General features: G+C 35.8%; 1 protein-coding gene across 5 annotated transcripts in view; it reads right to left on the minus strand.

Annotated features, from left to right (window-relative positions):
• Positions 1–1,305: 1,305 nt before the first annotated feature.
• Positions 1,306–15,382, minus strand: part of WASF3 (WASP family member 3) — a 79,478-nt gene continuing 65,401 nt past the window's right edge. For 4 of the 5 annotated variants that reach the window (XM_075490853.1, XM_075490850.1, XM_075490854.1 and 1 more), the window contains 4 exons: positions 7,720–7,886; positions 6,601–6,864; positions 4,613–4,983; positions 1,307–3,878 (listed from right to left, as the gene is read on the minus strand). In XM_075490853.1, the coding sequence (XP_075346968.1) occupies positions 3,721–3,878; positions 4,613–4,983; positions 6,601–6,864; positions 7,720–7,886 (960 nt within the window). In that variant the 3' untranslated portion in view covers positions 1,307–3,720. Of the gene's footprint in view, positions 3,879–4,612; positions 4,984–6,600; positions 6,865–7,719; positions 7,887–9,757; positions 9,934–15,382 lie in introns of all 5 variants that reach the window. The other variant, XM_075490855.1, reaches the window with a different exon arrangement.

The following is a 15,382-nucleotide window of genomic DNA, read 5'->3' on the forward strand; positions in this document are numbered from 1 at the left end:
GAAATTTTCATTATCATCAGGTTTATATCCAGTTCAGTTTAGAGAGATTTTAAACGTTTTTAGGAGTTACACATTTGCTGTAGCCTTAGGTGTGTTGTTTCAAGTGGAAAGGAAAACGTTTTTATTGTTAAAACAATGCCTGGCCCATGCGAGGTAACATACCTGCAAAATACATCACAAGAATCGATTTCCTAATGAGTCATTTCCCTTCCTCCCACCTCCATCTGCCTACCGCAAACGAGCTCAATTTTGAGCTTGTTCTGAACAGCATGCACCTCTCTCACAGTAAAGATTTTCTGCTTCATGCAGTTCATCTTAGTACAGAGAAATCTGAAATACCTAAAAATCCAACTGATGTCAGTTTAGTCACATGGAAATATTGTTTAATATTCAAAAGACAACCATAAAAGCTGGAGAGGCAGTATGCCAAGTGATCATCAGTCCTAACTCCAACCCCAACTGATAAATGAGCAGTTACAAATCTTTATTAAGATAGCCTTTGAACCAAAATTGCAAGCTCATATCTTCAGTTTCTGCATAGAATGGGTGTCTTTGTTCTAAATTACCTGAATTAAGTTCAAATCAAAGATGGAAAATTTCAGTGAAATAAGACCCGAGCGCCAGAGGGACTGGAAGTTTCAGTATAACAGATTAATTCACTTTCCCAGGGAACAACCAAGTCTAAGATGCCTAAACAAGTCTGTTCAATTTACAATTAGGCTACTATATTACACAATTAGTTTATCATGTCATACTGGGAAGAACTACATAAACCAATTGCGTAATACAGTAGTCTAACTGTAAATTTAACAGATATGTTTGTAGTAGGCAGACACAGGTTTGCATTTTACAATATTGTGCTTGGTGTCTTTAACCTACAAAGTCTCTTTCTTATTAAAAGAAGTGGGAAAGAGGGCTTGCTAATACAACTCGCACATTCTGCCCTGTTCTTTCTGGGACCAGAGCTGTTTAATGCATTTCACTGAAAAAAAATGAAAACAATGTAAAGCCACCTGTAGGGAAATCAATATCTGTTTACACCAGCCAAGAACTTCAACGTGGAGCTTGAATCAAGGTGCAAAAGAACAAATAATCACACATGTCAGAAGAAGCAGCAGCACCTTAAAGGAGTCCGTTTTTGTAGGGTCCAGCCTCCATCCCAGTAAAATCGTGGCTCCTGGGATCACAGATAACATTGGGAAGCCTTACATTTTCATTTCTGTTATTTACTTATAGGGGATAAAGATTAATAGCAAAATCTTACTAATCTAAGAAAAGAAAGACAGGCTCAAAATTGAGATTTTATTCATATCTGTTACTTATTCACAACCCAAAGTATGATAAAACTGATAAAAACAGTCTAGAATAATGTTAGTTTACATCACTAAATTCAATTCACATTTTATTAATAAAATACCGAAAGGAAAAAACGACAACATTGCAGGTTCAGAAAAACAGGTTGGCTACTATGACTGAAAAATCTACACTATCTTAACTGGTCACAACTGATTGCTTGTTTAATGTTTATTATTTCAAATTAACATAAATTATAAAGTTTCAGACACACCCAACTTCTGTGCTCATAAAATATATATCTCCTGTCATAACAAATTTCAGTAGATTGGAAAGAATTTTCTGCTGAGATATTTCATTTCAGCATGTATTATAAGAACACTGAGAGTACTCTCTCCCCACCTATACAGGGATGTAACACTGCAGTCCCAGTTGCACTTTTAGCCTACCCATCCAAAGAATATTTTTCAAGCCACTGTGCAAGCACACTGTGATGATCAGAACAAACCATGTCTCATAGACTGATGAAAACCACAATCAGGCTATGGCCTAAATTCCGTCCTCTGTGGTGGACACACAGACCTCAGACTGCAGCACACAAAATAAAGCAGACTTCAGCTCTGTATTTTAAGGCAGAGACAAAACCAGCTCCAGCTGAAACGGAGAGGAGTACCTTCAGCTGCATCAATTAACAAGAGCTGTAGTTGCTCACCATTACACAGAGATTGGTCATACTTTATCTGATAAATTTTAACACCAACATTGAGGAAGCATGTTACCACCCTACCATAAAGACAGCCACCACAGACTGGAAAATCATACGCAGGTTAAACAGCAATGAAGTAGCCAATAGTTTGCATGCAAACATCGTGTTAGACTGTTACATTTTCAGGACTAAAACTGTTAATTGTGTAAATGCAAGTTAGATAATTATCTTCCATTTCTCTTTTTATTTTACATACTTTTTTAAGAACAGACAGGGCCTCACAGAACAAAGGAGCTTTACCAAATGTTAGACCTGGAATTACACAGACTTGAGTTACAAAGATTAAAACTGTAATCTGGTAAGGAAAGAACTCTTCCCCCACTTTGAATACATTTTTAAAAACCTCATTAGACAAAGCAGCAGCCTGACTCTCAGTCCAGAAGAGAGAAAAACCAAACGAAAAAACATTTTAATACTGTACTGAAAAAAAAAAAGGGAATTATTTTTAAAGAAAACAGAGACAGCATGGCAGCAACTGTTCCTAGGGAAGGAGAAAACAAGTGTCTATATATGGCATAGTACCTGAACAGCCATTAAAACTGTTTTAACTGCCAATGTTTTATCAATGGGATGTACTGGGAAAGAAATACATTCAAAGTAGTAGTTTTGAGTAAACATGCTACAGGAAACAGAAAACTATCTGTCATGACTATACATGTACAAATCAACAACAAAACTTATTTACAAACATTTATACCTACAGGCATAAAGACCAAGTTATACTTGTGAAATGTATCCGATTGCTAGATCTGGACTGACAAAAGTTCCAATCTTTAGTAATAAGAGTAACATTTCTATGCTGCAATAACCCTATGGCTTCAATCAGGTCTACCCTGAAGTCTTTGCATCTAGTTGATCTGTATCATAAAACTGAAAAACTCTACAGGTCTTTTAACTTTCATTTGTAACATGGACAAGCATCCACTACCTACCTGAGACCCTACCAACAAGCAGCCAGTAACCTAGAGCTGGTACTGCTACAAACTTATCCAGTCTTCTCACAAAATGTTAATTTTGGATCACGTGGATTCATTCTTCAAAACATACATTTCATCATCTGCTACATTTTTAAGATAAAAAGAAAGATTATATAAAATCAATTCTGTATGCAAAAAAACCTAAGCCCGTAAGTGATTAAAAATAGACTAAGGTGGGCATAATTAGTAACTAATAAAAAAGTTAAAAGTCATATTTATGGAACTCAGCACTTCACTCAGTCATATAGTTAACTGCCCTCAAAGACTTAACAACCAGACCAATTCACAAGTACCTAAGTTGCTTATGTTATTAAAAGAATAAGATGTAAAGTCAAAAATATATTTTATCCCTTCAAGATCAGGAAAGTAAAATAAAATGCTGGTTCTGTAACAGTGCAACAACTGCAGCATATTTTGCACGCAGCACATGATTTGCTACATTTAGTGGCACTTAAGTATTATGCGGTAAATACTGAAAGTAAGACAAGTTTCTGATCTGCATAAGCATAATCACATCATTATTACCAGAGTTGCTAAGCTACAGCATTCTGAATAATACCAATTCAATTTCAGCACTTCGATCGCTAGCCTTAATACATGTCAATGTCCTGCTTTACATCTTGCTAAGAAAGCAATTGCTGAAGCCAAGTATTTCATGAACTTGCCACTGGGCTTGGACCAGGTTCAATCTGACCAATCGTTCTCATCAAACTCTGAATCATCATCGGAATCACTGTATTCCACGGCAATGCGTCTTGAAAGGATGGTTGCCACATCATTTCCAACAGGCTCTCGCTTTGCTTCTTGCTCACGTTGCTCCTGCACCTTTTTCAGCTGAATTCCTGTAGAGACAATTACTCTCAGACAAAGTTTTCTGCACAAGAGATTTTAAATTTCGTATTGTTAGTGGTGAGGTTTTTGTATTCCAACAATATATTCAGGAAGAAGAAGAAAAAAGAAAGAAAATACTGAGTGAGAGAGCCTCCCTGAGCAAGGAAGGGAGAAAGACCAAAAAGGCAGATTGGAATCCATTCTCAGAGACTGAATACTACTACACCTCTAAAACTGCCAACAATATATTAAAACTAAATATTCACGACTGTATGTGTCCTTTTGATCTGAAGAAGAAAGTTTTCATAACTGTATTTGGAAATACCATTAGACCTACAGCTCCATAACTGTAAGCAAAGTCACGAACAGCCATTAGTCACTGGTTAAAAATCAGTGGGCTGAAGCCTGGTGTTGGATAACTCAGTTCTTCTGAACAGAACCAAACATCCATGTACATCTACTGGCAACTTTACGTAATGAACACAAGTACTGTTTTCATTTGATTATGTCCACACAAACACTAGAACATATTTAACAAAGCTGTACATCTTGGAACATTAGGCTTCAGAAAAATATCCGAAGTCAGATTTGAGAGATGTTAGAATAGGTGCATGGCACCTGTGGTTAACTAGTCTCTGAGTGACATTCTGCCCAGTTGGGAAGAGAAGCCATGAACTCAGATCACTGGAAAATATAGTGCTTTCATTGAAAAAAAGAAATAGCTAAAACTCACGTGTCCACTTACCCATTCGAATGGCAGCAAGAAGATCGCTCCGTGCATCACTTATTGGCGGCTGTGCCGGTTCATGACGTTTTGCCTCTGTAGCTGGAGGAACGTGCATTGGGGAGGAAGAGAGGGATGAACCTGTAGCAGGAGGGCCTGGAGGGGGAGGAGGTGGGCCAGGAGGAGGAGGAGCAGTGACAACAAGCCCGCTAGAAGGAGGAGGATGAGTAGCTGCATATGTAGAGCCAGTCACCAGTCCAGAATGGGAAGGTGGCACAGGAAGCTGAAGGGGACTAACAAATGCAGTTTGTGCTGAAGGAATCATAGGGGGAGGAGGAGGAGGGGGAGGACCTGTAGGATTGTAATAATCCACCATCTGAGCCGGAAGCATCCTATACAAAACAGAACAAAAACATTTAATGCATTGAAAGTTAGGACTTACAGAATCATTACCCCTTAAACTGCTCTCATCCAACCACAGCTAAAACAAAAATCAAAAGAAATTTGAACTGGTGAGGTAAATATGCAAGTGATTATAAACATATGAATTGTCAAATATTGATAATACATTGAGATTTAAGGCAGATGACGAAATTAAAGGCAGTGTCCTTTCAGCACTCCACAAAGTGGGATTTTTATCTTAATACTCCTGCCTAGTTAAGTATAAAGCTGTATTTGTTACTAAACATCTACTCTGTGAGAATATCAAGTACAATGCCTATGATGAAGAAGGGACCAAGAAAACTGTAGTCTACACGTATCACTTCCATAGAAGACCAAGTGTTAGAACAAATATTAAGAGATAATAAAAGACACAGGCATGGGGGACAATGGAAAGTATGAATGGAAAGATTTACCCAAAGGTATATCATGCATCTCATGTGCTTCTTTAGTCAAGTTTATCAATTTAATAATATTTAATTAAATTGATACATTTGATTGATACTTTAAAGAGTAGGCACAGGGAAGAGCTAATTTCTTTGTTAAAATGTCATTAAAAGAATTCTTAAGCAGAAAAAATGGGAATTAATATAAGAGTTATGAAGTAGGTAAAGAACTAGATATAGGAGACAGGAGTTGAAGGAAAGTTACTGATGACATTCAGTGATACATGTCAATGTATGACAACTGTGATACACTGACAATGGTCATGTACCTGGGGACTAAGCATAAGTATTTCTGTTATAAACTGGAAGTAACAGAGAAAATGCAGGTTGGAGCAGTCAGTCATAGCATAACTGAGTCATCTACAGCATGATAGTCATGAATCAGGCAAATGCTATCCCAGGATGTATCAAGTGAGGCTGAAAAACCTTGGCTTGCTTAGTTTAAAACGACACAGGCAAGAATGATTACAACTTTCCTGCAGTAAGCTATTTAAGCAAAAGAACAGGCACAGACTGGTTAGAAAACAGATGTTTTCTTGCTATCAAAGAGCCAGTACTCTGGAGCAAGCCTTCCTTCAGAATGCATTCAGGCAAAATATCTACAAGGCAGCCTTATAAATTCCTATCTTGAATTACAGAGGTGTCTGTGGCAGTAGGGAACCTGATTCTGTGTCTGAGGAGATCCCTTCCAATTCTGTCATAAGCTCCTTTAAAAAGTCATTTCAGGGATGCAACAGACTGCCACGTTAATCACATTCAGCAATACTTTTTCTGCACATTTCCTGAAGTTCAAGATATTATTCAAATTATGCTGTAACTATTTTTCACTTTAAAGGAAGATTATCCCCTTTTTCATATTATATTAGGAACCCTTAATATTTTACAAGCATATTGGTTTCACCACATTCAATAGACAGTTCATTATTTCCACTTTCACTATTTCTTCACCTAAATCCAGTTCATACATAGAAATTATACCAATTTTTTTCTGTCCTCCCCAGGGAGATAACTAATGTATTTGGGGTCTTTTTGTATGTATGCATTATATGTTGTGATGGTTATGAAAAACATGCATCCCTCTAGTTTTGTCAAGAATCCACTGGAATAAATCAGGAGTTTTACCCATATTCTGCTGGTACCACAGGTACTGAGCTATGTTGGCCATCTGAAGGCTGGGGTGGAGGTGGAGGTGGTTGCTGAGGTCTGTTTAAAGTAGCATGTCGTACAGTGGTGGAAGGTGGTCTGTATTCATGCTCATGGCTTTGGGATGCTGCCATGTACTGTGGACCATCTCCTGTTCCATATGAAGGCATTGCTATCTGCTGATGGAGGGAATGATTCGGAGTAGCAGGATAAGAATAATCTGTAACATCAGATGCATGGGACCTAAAATTAAAGTAAATGGATGCAGAAGAAGAGATTGAGTGTAACAGGGTATTATCTAAATAGCTCACAAGAAAAGCTAAAAAGAATGCAATCAGAATTATTTTTCTTGCAAGAGGACTCCCTGATTATCAAGCACCATTCCCTTGTAAGTCCACAGAAAGCACAAGAACAAACGCAACAAAGAAATCATGGTTCAGCTTAACACGACTTGAAAATAAATTAGTGTGACAAGTCAGCATAAAAGGACTGAAATTGAATGTTTTCAATATTTCAACATACTAGCTGCATGCAGAATGTCCTCCTATAATGCAGACTTTAAAAAAGGCAAAAAAAGTTCAGAGCTTTCTCCAGATTTTAGAGTTCTCTAGTAGCCATAAGGAAGCATATTGTTTCTGTCAATGATTTTGACAGTCCATTGTTTGAAATGATAATACTTATCAGGCCTGCCTTAAGTCAACAATAGCAGCAGAAAAAGGAAAGCAATACCGCAAGCACTCACAATTATGCAGAAGAATATATTTTACCAAAGCAGAGAAAACCAATTTCAAAAGTTAGAAAACGCTTTTTGTTTGCACAATTAATTTTGCTGGAAAGGCTTAGAGAAACTGGGAAATGTAAATATTAGTGGAGCAGAGAGTTCATAAAGATACAAAGTCTAGGATGCTCTGTCAAATAAGCCCAAGAGAGGGAGCAAAAGGATCTCTTCATCCCATTACTGCAAATAGTTGTTTTAGTAATGAACAATCGTGCAGCCTGGCTTTTAGTGAACACAGTAAACCGATGCACTTATCTGTAAGACTGGAAGCAAGGTAAGCAACAAAAAGCCAGGGCTTTGAGTAAAACAAAATGACAAACCCTTTGGGCATTTTGTCCTCTTTCATGCTTCCTGCCTGTTCCATTTTCTTTGCGTCACTCATGAACTCAATGCCCATTTTCCTTCTCTCCCACTCTTCTTTTCTTGTTCTTACTTTTCTCACATTAATTTGCTGGTTTCTGTTTGGATTCAGCTTGTGTTTCTCTCTCTAAAGTACAGCAAGTATAACAAATACATTGTAAATTGCCACAGTCTGAACACTTCGATGTCAATGTTTAATGCATAAGTCTTACAGTCAGCAAACAAGAAGAAACATGAGCTTTTTTTCACTTTAGCATTAGAGAAGAATTACAAATACACTTCTTTGGGACCTTATTTATAAAACACTGCTCATGCAGTAGCTGTCAGCATAAAAATGTCTCTGAAACCAGTACTTATTTCTATATGTATGGGGTTTTTTATAGCTTAGTTCCTACAGCTAAGACTACCCCAAGATAAAAAATAGAAAGCCTTCTCTCCACCTCACTACCGCTCAGAAAATTAACCCTTCATGCAAGTAAAACACAGATTTCAGGATTCAATCACTGATATTCAGTTCACTGAAATTTAAAGTTCTCCATACATTGTAAAACTTGAAAGGCTTATATAAGTACAAGATATCTGTCATACCACAACTTCTATATCCAACATAATGATGCATCATACAATTTCTGCTTAAAAAAAATCCTACAGATTGCAAATATTATGGATATCTGCAAATAGTCAAATACACGTTGACATTGCTGGGAGATAAAAACAAATCACTTGAATATGATTATTTAAACTTGGGAATCCTGAAAGCAAGGTGTTAAGGCTAGAAAAAGAAAGACTCAAAATGTGTGAAACGCAGAACTCATGATTAAAAAAAATCCACATCTTGCACTTGACAGCTGAACATCAATGTCATTTTACCAGATCAGCCTATGGAAAGTGTAGTCTTAATGAAACATTACAGACTGACAAACAGGAGACAACATTTTGCATTAGAAACCATTAAAAAAAAAATTGGCAATTAAAGAATTTTAGACAGAGAGAGAGGGTCTGAATATATATTACTGAAACAGCAGTAACAATTTTCTTTAGATTTTTTGTTTCAATTACATGATGATTACTCTTCACAAAGACCAAAACATTACATATACAAAGTTCTGAGCAGATTTTTTATATAGGGGTTTTTTTATTAATCTCCACTGGACAGCAGACTAAAGGTATCAAGTCCACACTTCTGCAGTGGAGGCTGCTTCCTCAACCTAGCTATTCAAAAATTTAAACACTGAATTGTCACACACTTTTTCCAGTAGATTCTATTTATTCCTAACATTACTGCTAGCAATTAACCATGACAGACAGAGGAAATAAAGTGGGAAAATCCTCTAGTGAGACCAGCTTAGTAAAAAAAAAAAAAAAAAAAAAAAAAAAAAAAAATCAGGCTTCCATGCACACCAGGAGCAGATAACTCCCACTGAGCTGAAAGGGAATCTTAGTCAACGAAGATGAATTCTGCTGTGTGACTCTAAGCAGAGATTTCTGCTATTTCACATAATAATGTTGCATCTGATTTTGTAGCTTGCTTTTCAGACAAATAACATCGATAAAGCTGAACTGTTCCCCCATTAAAGCATTCTGTTAGAGGCAAAAGTATACCTGAGTTGTCACAGAAAAATACTTATTAGGCTATCAGCAGCATAACATACAACAAACTAGACACGAAGGAAGAGGTACTGACATTATCTAGTAGAGACAGATTTAAATGCTTTTGCAGCTACAACTACTCAAGATCAAATACAAAGCAAACACTTATTTCACTACAGTGCATAACATTATGATGACAAAATGCTCATCTGATGCTGAGGAATAAAAAAATAATTACAGAATTTGTTATACTATTTGTGCTTTAAAATAATTTTGAAAAGAACTTTAAAACACGCATTGTATGTTTTGTCCATTCTAACTATTCCCAGCCTCTAAAAATACCTAATTCTACTCAGTATTTCTGAACATACAACTGTGGTATAACAGACAGCTTTGCTGTAAACAGACCTAGTATCTGGGGACAGCGATCCCTCGGAAGATGCTCCATGGTACACACTTTGAGACAACCTGTTGTCAGGTCTAAGCTCTTTGTCATATGCCATCATATTCCACTCCTGGCGTCTGTTCCTGGCTTTTCTAACCTTTTTCACCTCACGGGTGGTGCCATCTATACGCTTTTGCTCCTAATGTTCAAACAAACGAAATAAAGCATGCAAAGAGAGAAAAAAAAGGAAAGGAAAAAAGCTGGTTAAAATGCAGTTAGAGCGCATGAAAATAAGACCAGATTTACAGATGAAGCCAAGTCTTCATAAAACTTCTCTGCACTGAAAATGAGAGTATGTCCTTAAGCTATGAATCTCCTTAGTAGTAAGACTGCTGCTTTCTGCTGCTTTGCCCTTTTTCTGTAGGATGCACATGCTAGTGTGATATCAACCTACTATTTTTCCCAATACAGACAGAAATGTGACTGATTTTAAAAGCCAGAAAGTTTAACTTCTGACATCGTATGTCATTTATTTAGACTGTCCTGAAGCATTTGTAATTTCCTTCTCCTGCAAATCAATGAGAATGTGTTAAATATGCTCAGGGTTATTTTGGTTATTCATTAGGGTCATGATCACCTGAGGCCTTGGGGAAGTATGGAAAAATTTATAAACACTTTCCTATTTCACAGTCTATGTGAAATGATTTTGTTTGTTTTAACTTCCTCTCCCTTCTTAGGTCTGATTAACTACCAAAATTGCTCCTAGTTTTTCCTCATCATTGTTTCCCATTATCTTATATAAAAATGAATGACACTAATCCTCTCTGCAATGTGTCAGTAATATTCAAGCCAGTGATATATTACAGCCTGGTAGCTTCATGACAAATAGGTCTGTTTTGTTTTTTAAATCTTTCTATATAATTTCAGGCCCAATCGATGTCAGTGGCTATCTATCACTAAAATCTCCTAAAAGTGGGACTCAATGCTTTCACACCTCAAACATCCTCACCTACTTCTGACTACTCAGTAGGAATATAAAAAACTAATTGGTGCTTCAGTAGGAAAATGAGCAAGTTTGCACAACCCAACCCGAGAATCTTATTTATGTGCTACTCTTTCTCAACATTTATGAGGGCATTAGATTTTTTTTTTCCATCAGCTCTAGAGCCCACATCTTACAATACTAATTCATAAATAGGTTAAACATGTTTTATCTATTAAGAAGTTGGTATTAGGCTTTTGGCTGCTAGAAAAATAGTTTCTCAAGAAAAAATTATATTGATATTCTGAGAATGCAGTCATACTCAGCTGTATTTAGAGAAGAGTTTGGTAAAGTGCTGATATGCAAGCATTTTATTGTGGAATCTCTACCTTCAAAGTAAGGGATAATAGTTGGAAAGCCAGTCTCACCAAAAAGAAAAAGCAAAAAAGGTACACCACAGATGAACATCGGTATTTTACTCCAACTGTCAAACAGCACTGAGTAAATAATTCTGAAATCATGTATTTGGCATTATACAACAACAACAAAATCTATCAAATGGCTTGCTTGCCCTTGTTTTGGATCTCTTGCTTGTTCATGCATGTCCGTATGAGGGACCTGCTGATCCGCATCTGCTAACATTAAGAATGACAGAGAAAAGTCTTTTTAAGTTCAACATCCAAATGTTCCAACACCACTTGCTCATTCCTGGCCCCTGAAGTGAGTAGATTTTTTTATCTGATTCATGTTAAGTAAAGATCATCACCTTGGTTCTTAATTACTTCCTATAAAAAAAAAATCTTTTTCCTCCCCAAACTTTTTAGAATCACACCCTTTTTTATCCAGGTTATGCAAGGCTTTACTTTCTCCTGTAATACTACCTCTTCACATCAAAATTTCCCAGTACAGGAATTGGAGCAGAAGGGAGAAAGATTCGGTCATGCTTTATTTTAAATATATAAACTTTTGCTAATCATCATGGTTGAATATATGCTTGTTAAAGGCTTTACATCTGTCTTTTTCATTTGATTGCTGCAAAAATTTAATTTGGTTTAATTTGTAACTTTTATCCTGATTCATTTATTAAGATTTTGTTACTAAATCACACTAGAGTTGAGAGGAAGGTACAAGTAAGCCTTTTGGTTAACTGAAAATACGCTTTAGCTTTTTCTTCTCACAGAACAGTAACTCCATCCTCTAAGGGTCACCACTACATATTTCTTGCAAGTTTCTAGATAAAGTAAATATCTGCCTTTTGACCAATGTATGATGCTCCTCAGAAGATAATAATTTTGTTACAATTCCTGCACAGTCAGGAGTGCTTACATGACTGCTTACATATAATCACGTATTTAAAAGTTTGGTTTTAAAGAGATCACTATGTTTTTTATGAAAAAGGTAAATACATAAAAGGTAAAAAAAGGCAAATAAACAAACAGCATAAAATAAGCACAAAGCTTAGTTTGCTTTCATTGGATCAGATTTCAGTTGGATAGGTTATTCCAGACCAGCATCTGTAAGTGTGCTAATGAATAAATATGCTGGAACCCTTTTTACTCAAACAATACTAAACCCTACTGGTGTTGATTTTTTTATTAAATATTATACAAATACATCTGTAAAACATTTAATTTCTTCCAAAGCAGTGGAGCAGGCTAATTACCAGCAGTTGACAAAACTGTATATACCTCTAACTACATACACCTCTAATAGAGTAGTTTTAAGTTATTCCAGTAATACTTCCATTACCTCAACAAACAATGGTGACAGCTCCAGTTTTAGTACCTAGGGCAATGACAACAGAGTTCTAGGGGGGCTGAAGCCTTTCAAAATAACTACAGTCAGAAATATTTCTTAGGAAAGTTAAGCAATATTAAGAAGAGTTACTTCCTTTAACCGAATGTCATAGAAGCTGTGGCAGACAAGTGGATGCTATAGGTTAAGCCAGAAAAAAGGTGTATCATTCAACTGTTGGCAGGAAGCGATTTCAGTAAACACAACAAACATATTAGAGCCCTCAAACAGCGTTAAGTTAATTTTAGGTTTGATATTTGCATCAAGAGTTAGCAAATGATATTTCAAGCATCTTAATAAAGAATTAGAGCTAGTAACAGAAAGTAGCTTCAGCAAGTATTTGCAATACTTCCAAAAAAACTGGGAGCACGAGCCTAGAGTATTTTCCTGACTTCACAAGTTTACAAGATCGACCAATCACAAGTCATCAAGAATGATTTTCTAAATACAAGCCCTCCAGATTTAAAGATTTCTACTTATTTAAATAGCTAATCACTCCTCAGAAAAAATGGGGAACAATGAAAAGCAAAGTAGAACAACTTTCCTTTGGTTAACCAACAGTTAACAGCTGGTCTACTACGGTCATTCAATTCAGAATATTACTGATACATGCAAAAGTCAAGACTAGCTTCATTGAAGTCTTAGACATTGATCTACTGAGAGTTTGACAGTAAAAAAAACCCAGAGACTACACCTTTAAACTTCAAGAATTAACATTACAGTTTTCTTAGAGGAAAAGTTCACCTGAAAGAGCCAAATCAGAGAAAGCCTGTGTTAGATTTTTTCAGTTAAACTGAATACAGAAACAATAAATAAGTATGATATTTGAAGGCAGGAAAATGAAACTCCTCACAAACCTTCTGCTGCAACAGTTCAAGCATTTAAGGCAAATTACGAAAAAAATATTGGAAAACTGATTCTCTGGTGCAAGAGATACCCTCAGGCTTCACTGACCACCTGAAAAATTGAAGCTAAAACCAGCTATATTTTTGGTCAGTTGAGTAGGACTGCGTTTGGATGTCTAGTTTATAATTTGTTAAACAATACACATCTATTTCACTTGCACAGTTTCTCAACAACTTTTGTATTTTGTGCTTCTGTAAAGTACAAATTGCGTAAGGAATTCTCATTTAGTAGATTCAAAATACAATTTCAGCCACAAAATTGTTAATAGATGCTCTGGATTCATTCCTGGTCACCGCTACCATAAGGACAAGAACAAAAGAAAATGCCGGTCTGTTAAGCAACCTGTGGAACGAACGGTGCCTGTGAGACATCTCACCCCAATCCTCCAGCTCTCTAAAGGTGCCAGATGATAAAAAACTCATTTGCACACCAGCTTCTGGAAAGCTAAAACCCAGCTTTCTTCCTGTCACAAAGTGACTCGTATCCATGCAAACTCAAATCAGCGCTTGCTTTCTTCTTGGTTGGTCTTGTTATATATTTAATCAAATCAAATAGCACTTGAGGTAGAATTTATCAAGGGGTGTTTCTGTGATGTATGGCTATAATCCTATATAACTGGAATTGAGCATATTTTACACCTGGTTTGTAGACTGTAGTAAGACAGTTAAAATCTACAAAAAACGTATAATGGATGGAAATAAGTGAGATGTGTTGCCTAAAATATAGTCTAAAAGCAAGTTTATATATAAAGTGGTTTTGTAAAAATCTCTCTAAAGCTATAAAAAAATTTAAGCGATATTCTGTTACTTTTTTAAAAAAAGCTTTTGTATTTTTTCCTTTTTAATATTAAATCAGAATGAAATATTTAACAGTTAATAGTTTCTTTTTATCCCTCTCTCTAGTGAAAATATCTAAATTTGAAGGGAAAAAGGTGGGAGGAAAAAAACCCAAAGGGTGCAATTATCCCTATATATTTTTTCATAAAGAAATATTGAATGAAATTTTAAAAAAACCAACTAAACTAGAGAATGAAAGCTGCTTTAATTATTTCCAGTCTTTTAATCAGCTTTGTGACTTATCATACTGAGAATATAGTGGGATTATAACTTTGCACATACATTTCTATACAATTATACAAATAACCAAGGGAATATTTTCCAATACTTTGCTTTAGACAGTAACTTCTACTGAAAATGTTTACTCAGCTTTTTCAACTCTATTTAATATTACAATACTGAGATACCTGTCGAAACAGAAAACATTTGTGGCTCATACTCATAATAGGAAGACCTGATTTTATTTCTTCCAAAACTTTTAAAATCATGAATTCACAGAATATTCTGTGAATTAAACCAAGTCTCCATGTTTTGTTTAAGTGTTGTAGTTAGAAAGTTTTGTCTAGCAACAGGAACAAGGAATTAATAGAATTTTATAAAAACAGGATAGTAAAGCTTCCCAATCATGCCCTACAATTTGATTTCTAAGCAGCTACCATATATATTAGCATATATACACACGTATTATATCATGATGTATATACACAAATAGACATTAGCATGTATATTCACGTATTAGACATTATGAATATACACGTGTATAATACATGTATACGTATGCTGATATACTATGATACCTGCTTATATATACACATGTATAGGTATGCTATATATATGATATATATGCGTACATACACACATGTATGTGTACTGAAAACTAAGTAGCTTCCTTTATTTCCTCTGAGCAGTCTGTGCATCTTGTTTGGATTCCTTTTATTTTAAATCCCTTATCTCTCACTGAACCTATCTAAAAGGGCACCTTCTGCCAGATAAGATAGGCAGTCATTGCTTCAAACTTTCCTTCTTCACTTTTTCTTTTTCAGAATTATCTGCAAAAATCTTAAAGCCCTTGGATTTGATAAAAAAAACTGACAGCAAAGCAGCTGCAGAAGTAGCAACTAGTTTCTTCA

Source organism: Mycteria americana, chromosome 1, assembly GCF_035582795.1.
Source record: "Mycteria americana isolate JAX WOST 10 ecotype Jacksonville Zoo and Gardens chromosome 1, USCA_MyAme_1.0, whole genome shotgun sequence".
Lineage (NCBI taxonomy): Eukaryota > Metazoa > Chordata > Aves > Ciconiiformes > Ciconiidae > Mycteria > Mycteria americana.